Raw genomic sequence first — 23680 nt, 5'->3', positions numbered from 1 at the left:
ATGATCTCACAGTTCATGAGATGGAGCCCCGAATTGGGCTCTGCACTCACAGCACACAGCCTGCTTGGGATTCATCCTCTCTCTCTCTCTCAAAAATAAATAAATAAACAGTAAAAATTTTTTTAGAAAGAATAACACTTGAGATGTGTAGAAGTGGTAGTCATTCATAATATTATATGAAGTACTGGAAAGCTGAGACCCCACTGATAGTTGCCTTTCTGTGTACTAAAACATTGATTTTTCCTTGAAGTTTCATTTGTGAATTTTAACCAGTATAAAATTGCATTAAAAACTTCACATCTAAACAGACTCTTAACAATAGAGAACAAACAGATGGTTTCCAGAGGGGAAGGGAGTCAGATGGTGGGGGAAATAGGTGATGGGGATTAAGGAGTGCACTTGTTTTGATGAGCACCGGGTGATGTATGGGATTGTTGAATCATTAAATTGTACATCTGAAAGTAATATTACACTGTATGTTTAACTGGAGTTTAAATAAAAACTTGAAAAATAAATTTCACATCTAAGAAAAATCAACATGGAAATGTTTTTCAATTTTCAAGTCTGTGCTCCAGTAGACAGATTGTGTAAGCAAGTATACTTACAAAGTTCTAAGTAATGATTACTCTGTAAATGTAAAGAAATGTATTTTTATTCTAGAGAGATTCTTTTTTCAAAAGTCTCTGGTTCCAAATAAGCATTGATTATAAATAAGCTTAATAAGCAATTAGATAATACCATCTGATTCCATATTTGTCCTTCTTTTTTTCTTTTTATAAAGGTTAAAGATTTGGTTTAAAAAAAAAAAAAACCTGCAAGTTAAAATTACTCATTGCTTAAGCATTTCTTAAGCCTTTCCCAGGCTGCTTAGGCTGCACAGTAGATAGATTCATCCCCAAAATATCCGCTTTTCAGATACAATCACTCTAACCTTTATTGAAATACTGAATTTGCATCAACATTTCTTTGTTGCTGTCATATAAGCACTGTCTTAGTGTTAAATTTTAAAAGCCAGCAAAATGTGAGAGATTTTGTTTTCAACAAAAGTCCATCTGTACCTTATAAATGAACAAAATATCTTAAAAAAATGCCTTTGTACAGGCCTGCTGATTTGAAAACTCTAACTAGTAGACACCTTGTTTTTATAATAGGTACTTTTACCTTTAGAGCTTATAAAAAAAAATTTTTTTTTCAGTAAGTGTTCATTTTGTCAACAGTTTGTCATTCAGTAAGACTCTGGGGTTGAATTCTTTTTACATAAATAAGTTATTGTTTATTTTTTAATTTAAAATTTTTTTAATTAGAAATTCAGTTTTATTTGACGAGCTTCTTTAAGTGTATTTAAGAAACTGATTATGCATTTTTCTCTAAAATTGATGACCTGATTTTATCAGGGAGTGAATTTCTAATCTCTTACCTCAGAAACACCACTATAGCTTTATTGGTTTACAATAATAATATTATAGCACCAAAATAGCTCACTTATATCAGGAGTGTGTCACTGATATAGAGCCCTGTTATTAAAAGAAAGCCAAAATTAGATAATCTTTGAATGTCTGACATTTATTTTTCTGAAAATTTTAAAGAAATTATTTATTTTAAATCTCTTAAGTAGGAGGAAGACTGTTACTTGACCTGTTATTTTTATGTGTGCTTTCAGTGAACTATTGTATTTTGGGTGTAGAAAAGATAAAGAGAGATCATGAGCCAAGGCAATCTTTGTAGATGAATACACACACACATATGTATGTATATACGTAATACGTTCTCATTATAAAATATCAGTGCCTTTGGAAGTGAAAGTCCCTTTTAACATTTATCTTCTGCATTGTTCAATGTAGTAGACTATTTAGATTTAAATTAATTAAAATTTAACCTTCATTTCCTCAGTCACTCTAGCCACATTTCACATGCTATCCTATACAATGTAGATATAAAACATTTCCATCATGACAGAAAGTTCTATCAGACAGCACTCCTCCAGGGATTATCACTGATATATATTCTGGTATAAATTCTTTCATATTTTTTCTTCACATACATCACATTATTACTCTTTGGCAAAAGTAAGATAGTATACAGCTTGTTTTTTGTCATTGTATTTTTTACATCTTTCCATTTTACTCTGTATTCATATAGATTACCTCATTCTTTTAATGTTTACCTTATTATATGATCCTACCACATTTATTTAATTGATTGTCCATTGATGGACGTTTCACATGGTGAAGCCAGTGTGGACGTTTTGGAAATTTGCCTTGTTTTTGTTTGATTGGATATATTTTGTTAAACCCTTATCCTTTTTTATGTTATAGTATTTGCATGTATATAGATAAGGATGAAGAAAAGTTGTACCTTACGGTGGGGTGGAAATGTCTCTCTAGCCTAAAAGTTACAGCGTCTTTAAATTGTGATAATGAAGTTAATCAAATGTTAAAGTGGCTGAAACATCATTCATTCTTTTTATTTATTTATTTATTTTTCTTCTACTCTCTCAACACAGGCCACAAATGCTCACACCAATGAGGTGGTGGCAGTTAAGAAAATGTCCTATAGTGGGAAGCAGGCAAATGAGGTATGTTAAAGACAGTTGTGTACCTAAACTGACATAATCTAGTTAGTATGAAATTGACAGTAGAAACAAAGTTCTTTAAACGTTACTTTATCATATCTTTTTTATTCCTTTTTGTAGAGCATATAATAAATATTCTTAATATTCTAACTCAGTCAACTAATTTGTGGAATAGAACATAAGTTAGTATAATAGATTTATTATATTTGCTAATAGATTTCCATTTACAGGTACTAAAATTAAATAACACAAGTTTAAACAGCGTCTTCATTTATTAAACATTTACTTTGTGCATTTAAAATAACAAAAAGAATATTATATACGTATAGTTGATAATAAAATATTATTTTCAGTCTAAACATTGTATCATTTGCTTTATTACTTCAATAGAAATGGCAAGATATTCTTAAGGAAGTCAAATTTTTACAACAATTAAAGCATCCTAATACCATTGAGTATAAAGGTTGTTACTTGAAAGAACACACTGCTTGGGTAAGTCAGAGGACCTGTATTATTTATTTCCTGTTTAAATTTTTTTTCTATTATCTCTTTGATCTGTAAAATTGTCAGTCTCATTTTTGTCCCATTGACTTTTGTTATCAGTATTCAACATGTGTTAATACCTCAGAGTGTACCATGTGGTATACATTCTGTAAGACCAATATCATGCCTAGCCTATGGGAAATTTTATTCTATAAATAATCAACAGTGAAATTTTAATATCCTCTTATAATGGTTTATTTGCAAAAGTAAAAGAACCTTTTATTCTCATCCTAGAATTTTTATCTTCGTTATTTCTCACCCCCTACTCCATTTCCCCCCAAATTTGGAATCGTGCTTGGTGTTACCATCACTGTCTAAGTATTTTCAAACATGGCCTAGCATATGAGTAAAATGAAATAAGTCTTTTGTTCCACTCTGTCTTTTGAGTATATTTTTACACGATCGCGCTTCTGTTTTTAGGTTAACACCTTAGGCACTGTTGAGTCCATCAAGAAGCTACACTTTGTGCTTTAAGCAAACTGCATCTTCCAGTTTAAAGTCCAGCCTAACATTTACTGAGATTCATTTGTTGAGAAGTTACCATGTATAAGTGCTTTCCTATACGTGCTCTCCAGTTAGGGAATGGAATCTTTGTTCCTACATCGACTATCCAACAAAATACTTAAACGTTTCTTTTCAAGAAGCTTTTAAGACATCTAGAGCCATTGCTTCTGTTCTGAGCAGAAGAAATTAGTCAGAGGAGTATCTCATTATCTGGAAATCAGTTCTCTGGCAATCTCCACCATCTTGAAGGAGTCAAGAAAGGGATTTTAAACATGCAGAATAGATGTTACAAAATTAAGTGGTAAATCTCACGTGTTTCGAGTCTTCAGAAAATCCTCTGAGCTCTTATTTAAAGCCTATTTACTCTGAGATTACACAGAGTGCTAGTAAGCTTGGTTAACTAGTCTCTGTCCACAGTGGATTTGATAGGCTAAATAGAAGGAGCTCATAGGAACTAAACTGCTGGAGACATGCCTGCAAACAGCCACAAGACTGACGTGACCAGAAGGAAGAAATAAGGACGTTAGAAAGCAGACCTAACCATTTAAAAGTAGAGCAACTAGAGCTGTTTAATGTCCGGAGCAAACAACCAGCCACAGTTCAGATGTCCTTGTGTTACCGAATAGTAGGGAAAAGAATGTACGTGACAAAAATATAGACTTAACATGGAATTTTAAAAAATATAACTGTAACTGTAAACATTTTCTCTCCATTTGGTTTTAAAGTTCTATGATAATATTCTACATACTTAGTTAAAGGAAGTTAGATATGCATACTAATATACTTAGTTTAAGAAACAGAAGCTCAGTCAGCTTGACTTCGGCTCAGGTCACAATCTCACAGCTTGTGAGTTCGAGCCCCGCGTCGGGCTCTGGGCTGACAGCTCGGAGCCTGGAGCCTGCTTCAGATTCTGTGTCTCCCTCTCTCTCTCTGTCCCTCCCCACTCACACTCTCTCTCTCTCTCAGAAATAAAAATAAACATTAAAAAAAAAAAAGAAGTACGAACTTCCAGTTATAAAATAATGGTGATAAAAAGTACAACATAGGCAATATAGTCCATAATATTATAGTAACTTCATATGGTGACAAATAGTAACTACATTTAGGGTGCTGAGCATTTCATAATGTATATAATTGTTGAATCACTGTGAAGTATACCTGAAACCAATACAATATTGTACATCAACTATACTTCTTTAAAAAATAAATAAAATTAATGTTTCTGATTCTGCTTATTTTAATGTCAAGCAGAAAACTATAGTATGTCAAAACTTTAAACTCCTACATTTCTCATGTTGTTTTAAATTATTCTGTAATGGAATAATGTTAACCTATTATGTATAGTTATATATTTAATTACATATAGGTATATAAAAATTTAATAATTTAGATGTAAACATATAACTATTATACTTAATAATATGTAATATGTATGATATGTATTATGTACCTGGAATTACTGGAATTATACAGAATAATACCAATATATAAATCATATGTAATATATGATTATTATATACTGTAATAATATATATTATGATTATAACATTACATATCATGTAGTATATAATTTTATCTCTTATTCTTCTAAATTATGTACAAAGTACATAATACATGATTATGTTTTTACCTTAATTTTTTAAATGAAAAGAGCTAATATGTTAATATTGCTTATGTGTAGTTGATGATAGGAAATTTGTATTTCAAAAGGAAAATATGGTGTTTTTGAGAATAAGAAAATAATTTGTAGGAGTGTGTGTGCGTGTGCACATGTGTAGAGTATTGGTCACTGGCCACTCATAGGTCTGATCTTGTTTATAAATCAGTAGTCTGGGACACATAAAAAAAAAAATCTAAGATGAGAATAAAAGAATTTTCTCCTTTTTGCTTTTAAAAAGCCTCCCAAGATTGCAAACCCAAAAAGTATCAATAGTATTTTAATAGTATTGTTCCAGAAATGTTTTAAGTGAGGGGCGCCTGGGTGGCTCAGTTGGTGAAGCATCTGACTTCGGCTCAGGTCATGATCTCACAGTTCGTGAATTCGCATCAGGCTCTGTGCTGACAGTTTGCAGCTTGGCGCCTGCTTCGGATTCTATATCTCCTTCTCTCTCTGCCCCTTGCCTGCTCACTCTCAGTCTCTTTCAAAAATAAACAATAAAAACCTTTTTTAAAAAAGAAATGTTTTAAGATAAAAATTTAAATATTCCATGTCAGACTTGCAAGATAAGGTAACGATACATAGCAGGCTACGTCTTTAGATTGAGTTCTAAACGATATTTTCTTGTTTAGAACTGTTTTAAATGTGAAAATAAGAAATTTACTACTTACTGGTTTATTCTATTTAATTAGTATTTCCCAGCATAGGTTATATTGGCTCATATATTTGGTTGCCACTTTCCCCAAGTTACAAAATTTAACTTATACTGCAACCTAGCTACCTTAAAAGATTTTGCAACAAGGTAGCTTGGAAACTAGTAAATAAGTGGCAGTCTTAGCTTGACCATTTCATGTCCAGGACACTTACGGTGTTAGAACATTGCAGTTCGAAGGAGGAAATAACAAAACTATATGGTAAAAGTTATAAAAATGAGTTAGTGTCAGATGACCAAAATTTAATCCAGGTTCAATTGGGTCAGAATACTTATTCTTCTAGTAGTCTTAGTTTCATGGTTACTTGGTTGGTTTTAGCAGTTTCTTATTAACTGTGATTATTCTGGTTATTATTTTAATCTATTACAGTTGGTGATGGAATATTGCTTAGGCTCAGCCTCTGATTTGTTAGAAGGTAAGAATAAAAGCATTATCCCCTCCTTTCTGTTTTGCCTTGACAAGAATATTATCTACTCCTATATTAAAGAAGTAGTTTGGGGTTGCCAAACTACAGTTTGGGGTTGCCTGGGTGGCTCAGTCAGTCAAGCGGCCAACTCTTGATTTCTGCTTAGGTCATGATCTCTGGGTTAATGGGATTGAGCCCCGCATTGCACTTTGTGCTGAAAGAGTGGAGCCTTGGAGCCTGTTTGGGATATATTCATTCATTCATTCATTCTCTCTCTCTCTCTCTCTCTCTCTCTCTCTCTCTCTCTCTCTCTCTCTCTCTCTCCCCTGCTCTGTTCTTTCCTTCCTCCCATCCTCCCTCTCTCTCTCTCCCCCCCCCTCCCCTGCTCATTCTCTCTCTTGCTTGCTCTCAAAATAAATAAATAAACTTAAAAAGAAGTGCAGTTTGGGCAAAGCAAATGGATGGATGACTTAGACTTAAGGACTGCGTGGATAAGCTGTGCAAACTTTATCTCCACAGTAGCTCAAAGTATCTCAGTAATGATTAGCGACCTCCTACTCTTTAGTTCATGGCCCATCCAGGGCAGGTACTACTAAAATGTTCAGCTAGTGTGATGTAATAAATGTAGCCAAAAGCATCAAATTCATATGTGTGTATGAAAGAGAGGTAAATGGTGTCAAATTATACTGATATTTAACTCTTTCAAATATCTTGGCTTAGTTCTCTTCTGCAAATGCTATTGTAACACAGAGACTGTGTTAAAAATTTACATTAAAAAAAAACTTTATTCTTATATCATCCTTGATCTCCGAATAGAAATTGCTTATTAGCTGCTTTCACAAATAATGAAAACCTGTAGTTAGAAGAGGTAATTATAGAAGCTCTGTGGAGAGGAGAATAATACAACCTAAAACACTCCAGGCATTTAACATGTCAGAAAGGACTGGTAAATTTGGGCCTGGCCAGTTGGAATCAGTGGTGGCTTTGACTTCAACTGACACATCAATTAACAATTCATTACGATGACTATTAGTCTTCGTTTTATTTTATTTTAAGCAGTTCATTTGTTTGTTTTTGTACTTGGGTTTCCTGTTATCCAATTACTTACTGCAGTTCTATAGGAAATATATATCCCGTATATTTAGGTGAATGTGTTCCTAAATTGTCATTTGAGAGTACAAGATACTAAGAAGAATGAAACTCATTACTGCTTCTAAATTTTTCTTTCCTTCCTCAGTTCATAAGAAACCACTTCAAGAAGTGGAAATCGCTGCCATTACTCATGGTGCCTTGCAGGGGCTGGCCTACCTGCATTCTCATGCACTGATTCATAGGTAAGATTGGAGACCAGTTACAGGACTGCCTATTCAGGGAATCTTGAAAATTAGCGCATGCTCCACTTTGTAGGGTGTCTGTGGATTTATAGGAAGCAAAGAGATTGCTGCTGCTTCTGGATGTGAGAAGTTGTCAGAATTTAGCTTCTATCTCTGGGTCTCTCCCAGGTTTACCCAAAGACTTGCCTCACCTCTGTTCTATAATTAACTGTTCTCCAGGCAGGATGTTGGGGGAAATTTGAGGAAGGGCACAGCAATTGTTTGATACTATGCCAAGAAAAAAAATTAGCCTTCCTTGCATATATTTATTTCCTACCTGAGTTTGTTTCCCTCCTTCCTTCCTCCCTTCCTCCCTTCCTCCCTTCCTCCCTTCCTTTATTTATATTTTAAGAGAGAGTGGGGGAGGGGCAGAGAGGAAGGGAGAGAGAGAGAGAGAGAGAGAGAGAGAGAGAGAGAGAGAGAGAGAGAATATGAATCCTAAGCAGCCTCTTCACTCCCAGTGCCCCAGTGCAGGACTCAAACTCACAAACTGTAAGATCATGACCTGAGCCAAAACCAAGACTCAGACGATTAACCCAATGAGCCACCCAGGGGCCCTTCCTTCTCCTTTTCCTATTGCAAATTAACAAGTCAATCTTAAATAATTATGTGCTGTTTTCACCACTTTAAAATATTGTGCATTTCGATACTCCATATAGATATGTAGGAAGATATTATAGTCTTTACCTTGGCAGAAACTGTAACTCTGAGAGATTTAAATAACTGCCCATAGTTTCACAGGTTTTACACAATAAAGATTGAAGCTCAGATTTCCTAACTCTTAATCCAAGGCTTTCCTCTACCTTGTATTTTCTCTACCACAACCCCACTGTCCTCCCTCCAGTGTACTTCCTGCCACTAACTTCTCCTAACTAAAGATGTTGTTCTTAATCTTTCCTTCTCTCAGTAAAGAATTTCTAGTACAGTTACTTTAATGAAAAGTGGAAGAAGTAGTGGAATATGAGGTAGGTGTAAAGAATCTCAGATGGCTCAAAAGCAAAAGAAAACGCTTTGACATTTACTAGGAAGAAATGAGACTATTACATCATAGGTTCCCCTTTTGCCTGTTTTAATCACCCTAGAGTAGCCGTTACCAGTTACTGGTACCACAAAAGCAGAACTTCCTCATTACAGGCAGACCGAAATCCCTGCTGTGAAGTTGGCTTATTTTTAGAAGCAAAGAATGAACTTAACCACACCTAAAAAATATTGGTGAAATAGATTTAGCCATCACATCCATGGATTTGACCAAAAAAAAAATGTTTTTAATACATATCTTTGGTACCAAAATGTCATTACCGAATGCCAACTTGTCTATATGTGATTTTGCTGGTTCCCATTTAAAGCCATGGTTCATTTTTTTTTTTTTTGTGCCTGTGTTACCAAAATCTGCACATTAATTTAATGTTTTATTTTATATTATACTTTATCTTCTTTAATGTATAAAAGAAGTTGAAAAAACAAAAAAGCCCTTTAAAATATGCTTCCTGTTTAAATACCATGTCTCAGATTTTTTATTATTTTGATTTAAAGACAAGTCAAGAGCACCTGTGGGTCCAGTCGGTTAAGAGCCTCCAACGTCGGCTCAGGTCATGATCTTATAGTTCTTGAGTTCGAGCCCTGTGTCAGGCTCTGTGCTGACAGCGTAGAGCCTGGAGCCTGCTTCAGATTCTGTGTCTCCCTCTCTCTCTGCCCCTCCTCCCCTCATGCTCTGTCTCTATCTCTCAAAAATAAATAAACTTTAAAAGACAAGTCAGTGTTCTAACTGAAAGTAATAGAGAAAAGATATTTTTCTGCTGTTAGAGAAATAATGTTTTTTTAGTTTTCTCTGCCAACGTCTAAATGTCATCGTGAATAAAGAAACTGAATTTTCAAGAGAAGATTTTTGGAGACATTGTTTTCAAACATTTGAACCTTACCATTTTCACCTTGACATAAGTTTTCCTCATTCTCTCTGCTTTGTCTTTCCACGGCCCATCGATTTATAACTCTTGGTTCCTAATAGTCATTACACCTCATGCTTTTTTTGAAGAGAATAGAGAGTACATCCACATGTTTCATTCTAAATTATCATCCTAAACAATGAATTTTTTAAATCATATTTCAAAAGCTTTTTGCTGCGTAAAATATCTAATAGATTTAGTAATAACCACTTGCGATTCTTTGTCATAATACAATAGAAATGCAATTTCCTAATCCCTAATCCTTGTTTGTTTTGATCTTTCAGGGTCTTCTTTTTACTGTACAGTGTTATTTTTAAAATAACACCTTCTATATAACATGTACCCTCAAATGCCTTAGAGTTGCAGTTACAATTAAGGCAGAGAGAAAGGGTCACAGGCAAGAAAGAAAAGGTATGTGTGTAGTTGAGGTTTATTGGTAGGTAGATAATAGAGTTATTGAAGGTTTGTTTAGACTCTAAAAACCTTATGTAATTTGGAGAAAAAAAAAAAGGCAGTTACAAATGGTGCCAATTTTCCCAGCGTAAGGAATACCGTTGACGACTGGATCAGCATCTGAGAATATGCTTTTTTGAGTGTAGTAATTGAATGGATTTCCTTGTCTGCCATGTCTGCCTTTTCTCTTTGCATTCCCTCCCTCTAAAGAAAGCTCTACCTTTTAGTAATTACTATGACCTACCTGTAAGTATACCCAGGAATCTGGGCCCCCTTATAACATGCAATAATTACTAAATCCCCTTCTGGCAATCTGAGCAAGCTTTTTTTAAATAAACTTTTTGTCTTATTAATTGCATGCTCTGACCTATTCCATAATCAGAGTTGAAAAGTAATTTTCTAACCCTCTTATTTTTTCCTATAGGGATATTAAAGCTGGAAATATTCTTCTAACAGAGCCAGGTCAGGTGAAACTAGCTGATTTTGGATCTGCTTCAATGGCCTCTCCTGCCAACTCCTTTGTGGGCACACCTTACTGGTATGTAGAATTTTAAAACTAGAATTTTAAAACGTGCATACATGAACAAGATGGACTCATAGCACTGGTTTGTTTTGGTTTGGTTTTTTGACAATGTCTCACCATGTGCCCCAAATGAGATTTCATTAAAGAAGGATAGAAAACTCACTAGCAAAAAAAGAAACACTCTTAGTATAAAATTTCCAGTGACTTTAACTTGTTCAAATAAGGTTGATGTCGCTGGGTGTAAACTGAGCAGGATTATCAACTCACTGGCCAAGCTCAGGTTTTAGATTTCATTTAAGTTTCTTTTGAACTTTTCTCTTGAGGCAGAATGTCTAGACAAGGACAAGGTATTCTCTTTAACCTGTAACTAGCCAATAAGTAGAAATATTACTTTCTAATAAAAGAAATCCAGGTTCTTGTTTTTGTTTTGTTTTGAATTAATTTATTTAAATTCAAGTTAGCTAACATATGGTGGAGTATCGGTTTCAGGAGAAGAACCCAGTGATTCATCCCAGCAAGTGCCCTCCTTAATGCCCATCATATTTAGCCCATCCCCCCACTCTCCTCCCCTCCAGCAACCCTCAGTTTGTTCTCTGTATTTAAGAATCTGTTATGGTTTGTCTCTCTCTCTCTTTTCATCTTATTTTTCCTTCTCTTTCCCGATGTTGATCTGTTTTGTTTCTTATTAAATTCCACGTGAGTGAAGTCATGTGATATTTGTCTTTCCCTGACTGACTTATTTCGCTTGGCCTAATACCCTGTAGTTCCATCCATGTTGCTGCAAATGGCAAGATTTCATTCTTTTTAATCCCCAAGTAATATTCCACTGTATATATATATATATATACACCATGTCTTCTTTATCCATTCATGGACATTTGGGCTCTTTCCATAATTTGGCCGTTGATAGTGCTGGTATAAACACTGGGGTACATGTACCCCTTTGAATCAGCATTTTTGTATCCTTTGGATAAATACCTAATAGTGCAGTTGCTGGATCATAGGGTAGTTCTATTTTTAGTTTTTTGAGGAGCCTCCATACTGTGTTGCAGAGTGGCTGCACCAGTTTGCATTCCCACCAACAGTGCCAAAGTGTTCCCCTTTCTCTGCATCCTCACCAACATCTGTTGTTTCCTGAGGTGTTAACATTAGCCATTCTGACAGATGTGGTATCTCATTGTAGGTTTGATCTGATGGTGAATGATGTTGATGATGAGTGATGTTGAGCATCTTTTCATGGTGTCTGTTAACCATCTGTTAGCCAAAGAAAGGTCTTTGGAAAGAAGACATGTCTTCTGCCCATTTCTATCCAACATTTCTAAAGAACTTTGTTAAGTTTCCTGAAACTTTACCTAACTTGTCATTCTCACTTAAAATTTCACCCCCATCTATTCAAGATTCCTTTTCTTCCTTCCACAGATACATTGGAATTTCGTTGTACCTTGGAGAATGACTTATATCCCTGGATAATTACTTACCTACTAAAAAAAGTCGGCTACTATTTGAATTTTTTTTCTGTCAATGATCATCAAGTAGCATTTACTAAGCAGCCACTTACACTAACAGAAAACAAAGCATATTAAACTGATAAGGCCCCTCCCCTCCTATGAAAATCTATTATGGACAAACAGTATCCATTGCCATAGCCTGTTTGTTTATTTTCTACATTGCAGTATCTTTGAAATAGCTGATTATATTGTTTTAAATAGCTCCATAAGTATTTTTCCTGTTGTCTATAGTTATTTCTTTAAGTGTTTCATACATATTAATCCTTTACAAATCTTTCTGAGGTAGCTACTAGAATTCTCTCCACATTACAGATGGAAAAAGTGATATACAGGAAGGTTATGTAATTTCGCTGAGATAAAATGATAGTTAATGGTGGAACCAGGATTTTTTAAAAATAATGTGTTGTTTCATGTAAATCATTGAGTATATTGGCTATATTTTGAACAGTGTTTTTCCTAATGATTTGTGTAAGGAAATAATATCCTTATCAGATAAAACTTTAGAATATGCTCAAACAGCTGTTTCACTTTATTAGACGAATTTTGTTTTTAATTTGCAATATGAATTTTGCACATTGCATTTGGCAGGATGGCTCCAGAGGTGATCTTAGCTATGGACGAAGGACAGTATGATGGGAAAGTTGATATTTGGTCACTTGGAATCACCTGTATTGAATTGGGTGAGTAAAAGAGTTGTTTGTATTATACTTTTGAGAAACACTCCTGATTATGATTATGAATTCATTCATCCATCTATGTATGATTTAATAGGCTACTATTATATGTGGGCCAGGCACTGTGAATTGTTATATTTTTTCCTATGCTTTTGTATAACATCAGAAGATTGCTTTCTCTCTGCTACATTTTATTATTAACTTAAAAGAGTTTGAGGGATGCCTGGGTGGCTCAGTTGGTTAACCAACTTTGGTTCAGGTCATGATCTTGCGGTTCATGAATTCGAGTCCTGGCTCTGTGCTGACAGCTCAGAGCTTGGAGCCTGCTTTGAATTCTGTGTCTCCCCCTCTTTCTGCCCCTCTCGCACTCATGCTCTGTCTCTCTTTCAAAGATAAACCTCAAAAAAATTTAATTAAAAAATAAATACATAAATAAATAAATAAGAGTTTGAGCATACATAGCAAGTAACAAATGTGGGAATATACAATAGTAATAAGTGTTAATATTTGAAAAATATCCATTCTCCATATCATGAATGATAATTTATGTCCTCCTTCCCAGTAGTAATTTACAGTCCAACTTGTAAAGAGGAAATCTGAAAAAGTAATAGCAGGCTTATCAAAGATCTGACTATAAAATCTATATTTGACCCATTTAAAGAGCAACCTCAGAGACTTCATGTTAGATAGAAGTTAGAAACTCAGATGCCCTCGGCTTTAAAGTTGTTCCCCAAACATTGTTGCATTCATCCATTTATCTAAAATTGTCTAACATGCCACAGATTCTTATTTTTCTGATTGTGTATTTTGAACTTTAGTGTATCTTAAAGTCACCCTTATCCAAAGGTATACTGGCAAATTTATTTATTTTTTAATTTATTTTTATTTTTTTTATTGTATGAAATTTATTGTCAAATTAGTTTCCATACAACACCCAGTGCTCATCCCAAAAGATGCCCTCTTCAATGCCCATCACCTACCCTCCCCTCCCTCCCACCCCCCATCAACCCTCAGTTTGTTCTCAGTTCTTAAGAGTCTCTTATGCTTTGGCTCTCTCTCCCACTCTAACCTCTTTTTTTTCTTTTTTTTTCCTTCCCCTCCCCCATGGGTTTCTGTTAAGTTTCTCAGGATCCGCATAAGAGTGAAAACATATGGTATCTGTCTTTCTCTGTATGTTTTATTTCACTTAGCATCACACTCTCCAGTTCCATCCACGTTGCTACAAAGGGCCATATTTCATTCTTTCTCATTGCCACATAGTACTCCATTGTGTATATAAACCACAGTTTCGTTATCCATTCATCAGTTGATGGACATTTAGGCTTTTTCCACAATTTGGCTATTGTTGAGAGTGCTGCTATAAACATTGGGGTACAAGTGCCCCTATGCATCAGTACTCCTGTATCCCTTGGGTAAATTCCTAGCAGTGCTACTGCTGGGTCATAGGGTAGGTCTATTTTTAATTTTTTGAGGAACCTCCACACTGTTTTCCAGAGTGGCTGCACCAGTTTGCATTCCCACCAACAGTGCAAGAGGGTTCCCGTTTCTCCACATCCTCTCCAGCATCTGTAGTATCCTGATTTGTTCATTTTGGCCACTCTGACTGGCGTGAGGTGATATCTGAGTGTGGTTTTGATTTGTATTTCCCTGATGAGGAGCGACGTTGAGCATCTTTTCATGTGCCTGTTGGCCATCCAGATGTCTTCTTTAGAGAAGTGTCTATTCATGTTTTCCGCCCATTTCTTCACTGGATTATTTGTTTTTCGGGTGTGGAGGTTTGGTGAGCTCTTTGTAGATTTTGGATACTAGCCCTTTCTCTGATATATCATTTGCAAATATCTTTTCCCATTCCGTTGGTTGCCTTTTAGTTTTGTTGATTGTTTCCTTTGCTGTGCAGAAGCTTTTTATCTTCATGAGGTCCCAATAATTCATTTTTGCTTTTAATTCCCTTGCCTTTGGGGATGTGTCAAGTAAGAAATTGCTGTGGCTGAGGTCAGAGAAGTCACTTCCTGCTTTCTCCTCTAGGGTTTTGATGGTTTCCTGTCTCACATTCAAGTCCTTTATCCATTTTGAGTTAATTTTTGTGAATGGTGCAAGAAAGTGGTCTAGTTTCATTCTTCTGCATGTTGCTGTCCTATACTGGCAAATTTAACCAATGGTTCTCAGGTGGTGGGGGAGGGGGAGATTGGGTTATTGTGGAGTTGGAGAAAGGTATGCCCATTTGACCTTCGGGAGACCAGTGAGAGCTGGCTCCAGCACAAGACTGACTTTATCTAGATTTTTTTAATTTAAAATTTATATAAATACCTTTACTTTTTTAACATTTGCTTTTAAAAATTTCTTCATCTAGTTTTGGTTTGGTTCGGTTTTTGGTTTTGGTTATTTTCCTCCATTCTGGTATCCAAATTGATCCTATAAGAATTTCTGAGTTCCAGTTTGATTCTCAGACTATAGTTTTATTTTTCCTAAAATGTTTGGCTTGTGAAGACAACTTGAGATACTTGGTATTCCATGTCCCAACTGCTTCATTGACCCCTTCCTTGAACAAAGAAACATATGATAAATATACATGACTTGTCTCTTTTTTTTAACCTTAAGGAAATATTAATTTTTTTTAAAAACTGAATCATGGAAGAGAGAATATGTACTTAATTTTGAAAAAATACGTAATATTCACATGGTTTGTAAATCAAAAAATATATAAAGACATGCAATGAAAGAACTTCTTCAACCTCTGGCCCTATTTCCCCATTTCCTTTCCCACCTCTGCCAGTACACACGGGACACCGTTACTAATTTCTTGTATATCTTTCCAGAGTTTCTTTACAAATGTACAAACAAATATAGATATACATCTATTATATTCCTTTTCCCACCCAAATTAACATATGAGTGGTACTTTGATTTTTCACTTAACGACATCTTGGAGATCTGTTTTATATTAGTAACTTAAACCTGTTTTTCATTTTTCACTGTATCATCTTACTCTACTATTAAGGATATACCATAATCAATTTGACTGGTCCTCTGTTAAAGGATATTGAGGAAATATATTTCTTCTTTACATTCTAATATTGTGTTATTCTCTCTTCCACTGAAAGGGAAATTAACCTAATTTATTCACAATGATGGGGGGGGGGGGACTCAGAAATATATGCATACTTTAAATGGGACACCTGATGCACTTCCAACAATAGTATGTAGAACTTGACAAAGTAGTCCTCAAAGTCATAGGGCCAAAACTAGCCTAGACAATTTTGAAGAAGTAGAATTTGGACAGAAAAATCACTGTGCCAAAATCCATACCATCATAATTAAATCAATACAGTGTCAATGTAGGGAGAGACTAATACCCAATAGAACAGACAATAAAACCTAATTATATAAATTAGTATGTCAACTATACTCAAAAAGTATAGATACATGAAATACTTAAAACATGGCATGTCATATAATAAGCACTATCTAGGGGCGCCTGGCTGGCTCAGTCGGTTGGGCGTCCGACTTCGGCTCAGGTCATGATCTCACGGTTCGTGGGTTCGAGCCCCGCATCGGGTTCTGTACTGACAGCTCGGAGCCTGGAGCCTGCTTCTGATTCTGTGTCTCCCTCTCCCTCTGTCCCTCCCCTGCTCATGCTCTGTCTCTCTCTGTCTCTCAAAAATAAATAAATGTAAAAAAAAAAAAATTTAAATAAGCACTATATAAATGTAATTATTGTTACTGTTGTTACTATAGGAGTATACACCTTTATGGGTGTGGGAATAATTTTTCTAAAAGTATTTTGAAAACAGTGACAAATATGATAACTTTTAGTACTTTGAAATACAAAGCTATAACTCTCAACAATAGCCAAATTGTGGAAAGAGCCTAAATGTCCATCAACTGATGAATGGATAAAGAAATTGTGGTTTATATACACAATGGAATACTACGTGGCAATGAGAAAAAATGAAATATGGCCTTTTGTAGCAACGTGGATGGAACTGGAGAGTGTGATGCTAAGTGAAATAAAACATACAGAGAAAGACAGATACCATATGGTTTCACTCTTATGTGGATCCTGAGAAACTTAACAGAAACCCATGGGGGAGGGGAAGTAAAAAAAAAAAAAAAAAAAAAAAGAGGTTAGAGTGGGAGAGAGCCAAAGCATAAGAGAATGTTAAAAACTGAGAACAAACTGAGGGTTGATGGGGGGTGGGAGGGAGGGGAGGGTGGGTGATGGGTATTGAGGAGGGCACCTTTTGGGATGAGCACTGGGTGTTGTATGGAAACCAATTTGACAATAAATTTCATATATTGAAAAAAAAAAAAGAAATACAAAGCTATGTAAGGTACAAAAATTAAAAGACAAGCCAGAGGCTAATAGAAAGTAGTTAAAACATATGTAACCAACAGAGTATTGGTCCAGAACATATAAAGACCTCTTATAATTTCTTTATCACATTTCTTTATCAAAAATAAAAAGAGGGGCACCTGGGTGGCTCAGTCAGTGAAGCATCTTCTTAGCTCAGGTTATGACCTCACAGTTTGTGAGTTCAAGCCCTGCATCAGGCTCTCTGCTGTCAGCTGAGAGCCCATTTCAGATCCTCTTGTGTCTCTCTCCCTCTCCCTCTCTCTCTCAAAAATTAATAAACATAAAATAAATGAATAAATAAAAGGACAAACAGCCAGTAGAAAAATGGGCAAAGAACATAATCAGCCAGTTCATTGAAAAGGAAATCTAAATGGACATCAAACCTTCCAAGGTACTGAGACTCACTAGTAATAAGGGAGATGCAAGTTAAAACCCTTTCACATTTATCAGACTGGCAAAAGTTCTTGAGTCTGAGGATAATAAATTTGGGGAAGCTGCTAAGGAAACAGCAACGCACACACTATTGGTAGAAATGTAAATTGGTATAATGACTTTGGAATATAAATTGGCAACATCTAGTAAAGTTGATGAGGGGCAGTCTCAGTGACCCAACATTTCACTTCTAAGCATATTCCTTAAATAAATATTTACGCACGTGCACTGGAAATGTGTACGATAATGCAAGCTGGTGTAGAAGCTAGAAAATGTTGACACAACCTGAATTCTTACCCAGTGAGGAATGGATAAATTAATTATGGAATGCTCTATCACAGTTAAGGATGAACTGGATCTACATGTATCATCATAGATAAATCTCAAAATCATAACATTGAATATTTAACGAAGTTGCAGAAGTCTAGGTACAGTATGATGCCAATTATGAAAGTTTTATAAACACTTTATATTGTTTATGAGTGTTATTAGTATACATATACTAATAAAACATAAGAACATAGATGTAAAATGTAACTTCAGAATAGAAAATTCTCGGGAAGGAGGAGGGAGAATAAAGATATATCTACTTTCTTACTTTATTTGGAAGAAAAAACAAATATGGCAAAATACTGATAAATCTAAATGGTAGGTGTCATAATCTGCATGTTTTTACATATTTGAAATATTAAAGAATTTAACTTTTTAAAAACGAGAAATTAAATTCCTTTGATTAAACAACAACAACAACCCTACCCTCTGCCTAGCATGGAGTTAGCAGTATAGAGTAAATTTCAAAATTAGACACCCTGGATTTGAATTTTGACTTCGCCAACACTTAGTGGGCAGGACCACCCCATGTGGCTACACATAACACCAGCGGGCATTCACATAGTCTAGGATGTGGATGACACCTTTTGGAGTTGCATAACATGTTCATTCTGAGTGTGAGAGCCTGAACAGCTTTCTTAACTTCCTTGAGCCTCAGTTTCTCATGTAAGTGAAAATAACAATATTTATCAATAGATGTTGCTGGACTTCAGTAAAATAACACATGTAAAGTGTTTAGCATAATGCCTGGCACATAGCAAATGCTCAATTACAGCTAATGGCATTCGTACGTAGGATTATTCCTTTTTTTGTCATTTATATTCCAAAGTGAACCAAAATTATACTTAAAACACTGAAACCGTAGCAGCATCTCCTCAGTTATGAAAATTTAAGAGGATTACTACCCAAGTTGAATTTCACAGCTTATTAGCGTCCACCCATTGTTTTTACAATTTTTTTTCTTACCATAACCTTTCTAAATGTAGTATAGATTCTACCCTTTCCAGCCTTCTTAAATAAAGCAAACAGAATATACCCTTTTATGATCATTCAAGATCACCATTACATCAGTTTTTGTACTATGTAGATGTAGTAATGACTGAAGTTTCAAACAGAAGTTCACACTGGGTGAAACAAATAGTCATCCCAGGAGATGCTTCTAGTACTTTCTCTCTTGAGAGAGGCCCTGGTTTGTGCTTAATTTTTGATTTTATTTTTTTATAAAAATGAATTAAAGTATGTATGAAAACACTGTCTCTGTATCAGCCTAACTTTGATTGCCTTTTATAAAATGAACTACACTTACAAGCATAGACTTTGGTCAGACAAACTTGAGTTCTAATTCTAGCTCTGCCATTTCTTAGTTGCATGACTTTGGTCAAATTGTTTGAACTCTCTATGAAATTTGTGTAATAAGATCTCCTACCTTACTAGAATTGTCTGGATTAAATGAAAATCTGAATTTAAAGTTCTTCTTATTATAATCTCTATATACTGTACTCAATAAATGTTGGCCATTATCAACGCAATCATGATATATGTCATATTTCATCCAAGATTTTAATTGACATTCTAACATCTCTTGAAAACTGGTGGTCATTTTATAGGCAATCACATTTTATAATTATAATTGGCAGCATTTTTCCCCAAGTTTTACATAAAACAGTGTACATTTTATAGTCGGTAGCATCTTAGATTCAGAGAAAAATGGTAGTACCTGCTCAGTTAATATTCATTAAGTAAAATTGTTACCAAGGACATTTAACTTATCAACAATTATTCAAAATATATTATATTGCTAGTGCAATAGACCATTCAAGTACCTTTTTGACAGCTTTGCTATATATCTCCTTAGCATTAATCTTGTTAATGCATATATAAAAGAAGAGTATTTTTTTACATGAAGAAAAAAAAAGACCAAATTGCTGCATATAAAACTGGAAGCTAATGATTTTTCCAAGTTTTCTGTATGTTTGCAATACTTTAAATTGTACTTTTAATATTGAAATTACCTTGAAACTTGTGGATAATGTTGTACCCTTTCCTTATGACATTACTTCTATAATACTGCATTTTTTTTTCAAAGCTCCCTAATTTGTAATTTAAATTGCTAGGGTAACATCACAAAGGAGGAAGATGATAATGTTACCGGCACTGTCCCTTTTTCCTGGATCAAGCTCTACAGTTCCATAGTGGTGAAGCCTATTCTATAAATTATCTTTTGCTAAATTAACTTTCCACTGAGAGAACTAGTTACATGCAAGAATCTTCTGAAAACCTTGGACACTGAAATTGGCCAGTCAGCAAAAATTTTATTTTTCAAGATTATTTCAAGAGAAGTTAATATGATGTTCATTTGTTTAACCTACAGATGCTTAACTTAGTTTACCTATAGAGGTTATGATAGAAGCTGGCAAATGGTCCATTAGCCTCGTCAGGGCATTTATTGTGCTCAGAAATGAATTCTCCAGGAAAACAAAACAAAACCCAAAAACATGTCTTTATGTAGGTTTTTTGCCTGGACTTTTCTTCTTTCAGGTTAGCCACTCATTGTTTATCTGTTAATAAATGAATGTTGTGATGGCTGTTAGGGGAAGGCAGGCATATTTACTTTTCTGAAGCTGTTGCTGCTGCTTTTTTTTTTTAATTTTAAAGTTTATTTATTTAGTTAAGTTTATCCATTTTTAAGTAATCTTCACACCCAGTTTCGGGCTTGAACTCACAACTTTGAGATCGAGAGCCACAGACTCCTCTGACCAAGCCAGCCAGGACCCCTCCCACCTTTTTTTTTTTTTTTAAATCCCAGTACAATCTATCATAAAATGCACCAGGTTGTTAAAAAGACACTGAGACCTAGTGAAAATAACACATTTCTTGGATTCTTACAAGGTGGGTTGAAATCCCAATTTAGCCACTTACTATGTGACTTAGTTTCATTTTTCAGACTAGCTGAACCTCAGTTTATTTAGTTGGAAAATAATGCTTGGAATGATCACGCTTACCTTGCCGAGCTATCGTGAGAATTACAACCGACAGCAATGAGTGCCTGACATGTAGTAGGGGTTCAGTAAGTGGTAGTAACTATTGTTATCACTAATTATTATGTTTTTCAGGCACATTGGTTTGTAAGAAACCTGTTGCCACAAAAACTTGACCATTGTCTTTAAATAGAAATCACTATTTTTTTCTTTTAGTTAATACACCTTTTTTAGGATTCCACCCTCCTCCCTTCTTTTGAGAAGATATGAATTACATATCACAAGGTGGCTTCAAAAGCACTCCTAATTCCTACTTTGCTGCTTATGTGGAAGATCGTATGCAGACTATTATATTCTATAGTAAGGAGTTGACAAACTTTCTGTAGAGGACCAGATAATAAGTGTTTTAGGCTTTGCAGACCATACATTCTCTGTCATAACAACTCAACTCTGCTGTTGAGCATAATAACAGCCATAGACAATATGTTTATAAATGAACTTGGCTGTCGTTCAATAAAACTACATAAACAGGCTTCTAGGTGAATCTGGCCCGCAGGCCATAGTTTCCCAACCCTTGCTCTATAGTATGCTGGCTTAGCAATGAATCCTGTCACCATGGCCCAGAGGATTTATGTAGCACATCTAGCAAAGGACTTGAGCATAGCTGAGGCCATTTGAAACTAGTATTTAGCAAATGCTTCTCAGACCATAGAACTATGTTGTGTGTTTCGAGTACCTGTGGTCATGTGCTTCTAACTACTAAAGCTATTCTACCATTGTGTGGCTGGCTGTTGTCTTGTGTCGTTCACAGTGGAGTGTTGGCTACTTACGGCCTCACCATTCCCTCTTCATTTCCAAACTACTGCCTTTCTTGTCACTGTTGAATTGGGTTTTGTTGTTGTTTTTTGTTCCTTCATCCTCTTTCCAAATTCCTGTTCTTTCTTTAGTCCCCCTTCCTGGCTGTTTCTCCCGTGCAATTCAGTGTTCTTCTTAGCAGCTTGAATTTTATATCTTTTGCCATTTAGTGAGAAGGTTCCTATCCTTCTGGCAGTGAATGAAGCCATCACATAGCGTCTGACGGAAGCCCCAAGACTTAGTCGCTCCTCAGTCATTTTTGTGACTTCTTGCTGCCCAAGATGATTTGCTAACAAAGTTTCTTCCTTGCTTTAATTTGCCTTACCTTCATTTATTTATTCTATGGGTATTTTTGAACCACCAAAAATAGATACCAGGTGCTATGCTTAGCAGTGGGAATGCGAAGATGAATATAGTAGGCATTGTCCTTGTCCTCATGAAGCTTAGCAGAAAGGACCCACATTACGTAAAGAATTACACAAATAATTATGGTTGTGGTCCATAGTAGAAAGGAAAAACATAATTTGCAGTGACAGAATCTAATAGTCTGAGAAGTCAGAGAAGGCTTCCCTGAGGAAGTGCTTACAAGCATATAATAATCCCTGAATAAATATTTATGAAATGAATGCAAAACACAGTTATATTTAAGGTGAAGTCTGAAAGGTTGGCAACAATTAACCAGATAAAGTTGAGGGAATGAAAGTGAGAGGGGAGTCCAAACAGAGGAGGCAGTATGTGTGAAAGGTTCTAAAATTGGTTCTCTCAGTGAAGCAAAAGAAGAGGGTGGAGGCATTACTTCTCAGAATGAAATGCTAGAGGTCGCCAGGGTCATGTTTGTTTAATTTTTTTAATGTTTGTTTAATTTTTTTAATGTTTGTTTATTTTTGAGAGAGACAGAGAACAAATAGGGGAGGGTCAGAGAGAGAGAGAGAGAGAGACAAAGAATCCAAGGCAGGCTCCAGGCTCCAAGCTGTCAGTACAGAGCCTGACATGGGGCTTGAACTCCCAAACTGTGAGATCGTGACCTGAGCTGAAGTCAGATGCTTCACCGACTGAGCCACTTAGGCACCTCATCTACGGTCATGTTGATAAAGGTAAACTGGCTATGGTTTAAGGATCCGGACTTTGTCCTAAGAATGATGGGAAATCATTGATGGTTACACGATGAGGTCCTAGTTCCACCTGACTTTAAATACTTGAAGTTGGCAGAAGGCCAAGCTTTCCAGCGTGTCCCTGCTGAAAAATAAAAAAAAAAAAAACCCTGAATCTAAACCTGAACTCTTGTACATTTGAAACAGATACAAATCCATTTGTCCACATGACAACTTTTTTTTTTTTTAATGTTTGTTTATTTTTGAGAGAGAGACAAACCATGAGCGGGGGAGGGGCAGAGAGTGAGGGAGAAGCAGAATCTGAAACAGGCTCCAGCCTCTGAGCTGTCAGCACAGAGCCCAACACGGGGCTGGAATCCACAAACCATGAGATCATGACCTGAGCTGAAGCTGGACGCTTCACCGACTGAGCCACCTAGGCGCCTCCACACTATAACTTTCAAATTTCTACTTATTATCAGTTCATGCCCCTGTAATACTAGTATCTATTTCATGAGTGTATAGTATCCTGTTGAGAGGTTAAGAAAAAATATTTGCAGAATAGTAGACTGCCACATTTTAAAGGTATCAGAGAACATTTAGTCAAGACTGTAAGAGGCCCCTCCAAAGTATCATGAATGAATAACCATAGTTGTCTTCTGTGGGAATACTGTCAATGGCTTAAAGTTCACTACTCTTTTTTTTTTTAACGTTTATTTTTGAGAGAGAGAGAGAGAGCAGTCGAGCAAGTGGGGGAGGGGCAGAAAGAGA

The 23680-nt window shown here is 35.5% G+C and overlaps 1 protein-coding gene across 3 annotated transcripts in view; it reads left to right on the top strand.

Moving 5' to 3' along the window:
* The window catches only part of TAOK3 (TAO kinase 3), a 181645-nt gene that overhangs the window by 97595 nt on the left and 60370 nt on the right, over nucleotides 1–23680 (top strand). For all 3 annotated transcript variants that reach the window (XM_023241471.2, XM_019814602.3, XM_011287798.4), the window contains exons 4-9: nucleotides 2504–2575; nucleotides 2963–3064; nucleotides 6359–6404; nucleotides 7633–7729; nucleotides 10589–10702; nucleotides 12784–12875. In XM_023241471.2, the coding sequence (XP_023097239.1) occupies nucleotides 2504–2575; nucleotides 2963–3064; nucleotides 6359–6404; nucleotides 7633–7729; nucleotides 10589–10702; nucleotides 12784–12875 (523 nt within the window). The remainder of the gene's footprint in view (nucleotides 1–2503; nucleotides 2576–2962; nucleotides 3065–6358; nucleotides 6405–7632; nucleotides 7730–10588; nucleotides 10703–12783; nucleotides 12876–23680) is intronic.

This window comes from Felis catus, chromosome D3 (genome assembly GCF_018350175.1).
Source record: "Felis catus isolate Fca126 chromosome D3, F.catus_Fca126_mat1.0, whole genome shotgun sequence".
Taxonomy (NCBI): domain Eukaryota; kingdom Metazoa; phylum Chordata; class Mammalia; order Carnivora; family Felidae; genus Felis; species Felis catus.
Note: the sequence above shows the minus strand (reverse complement) of the source record. Positions and strands in the feature narration are given on the sequence as shown.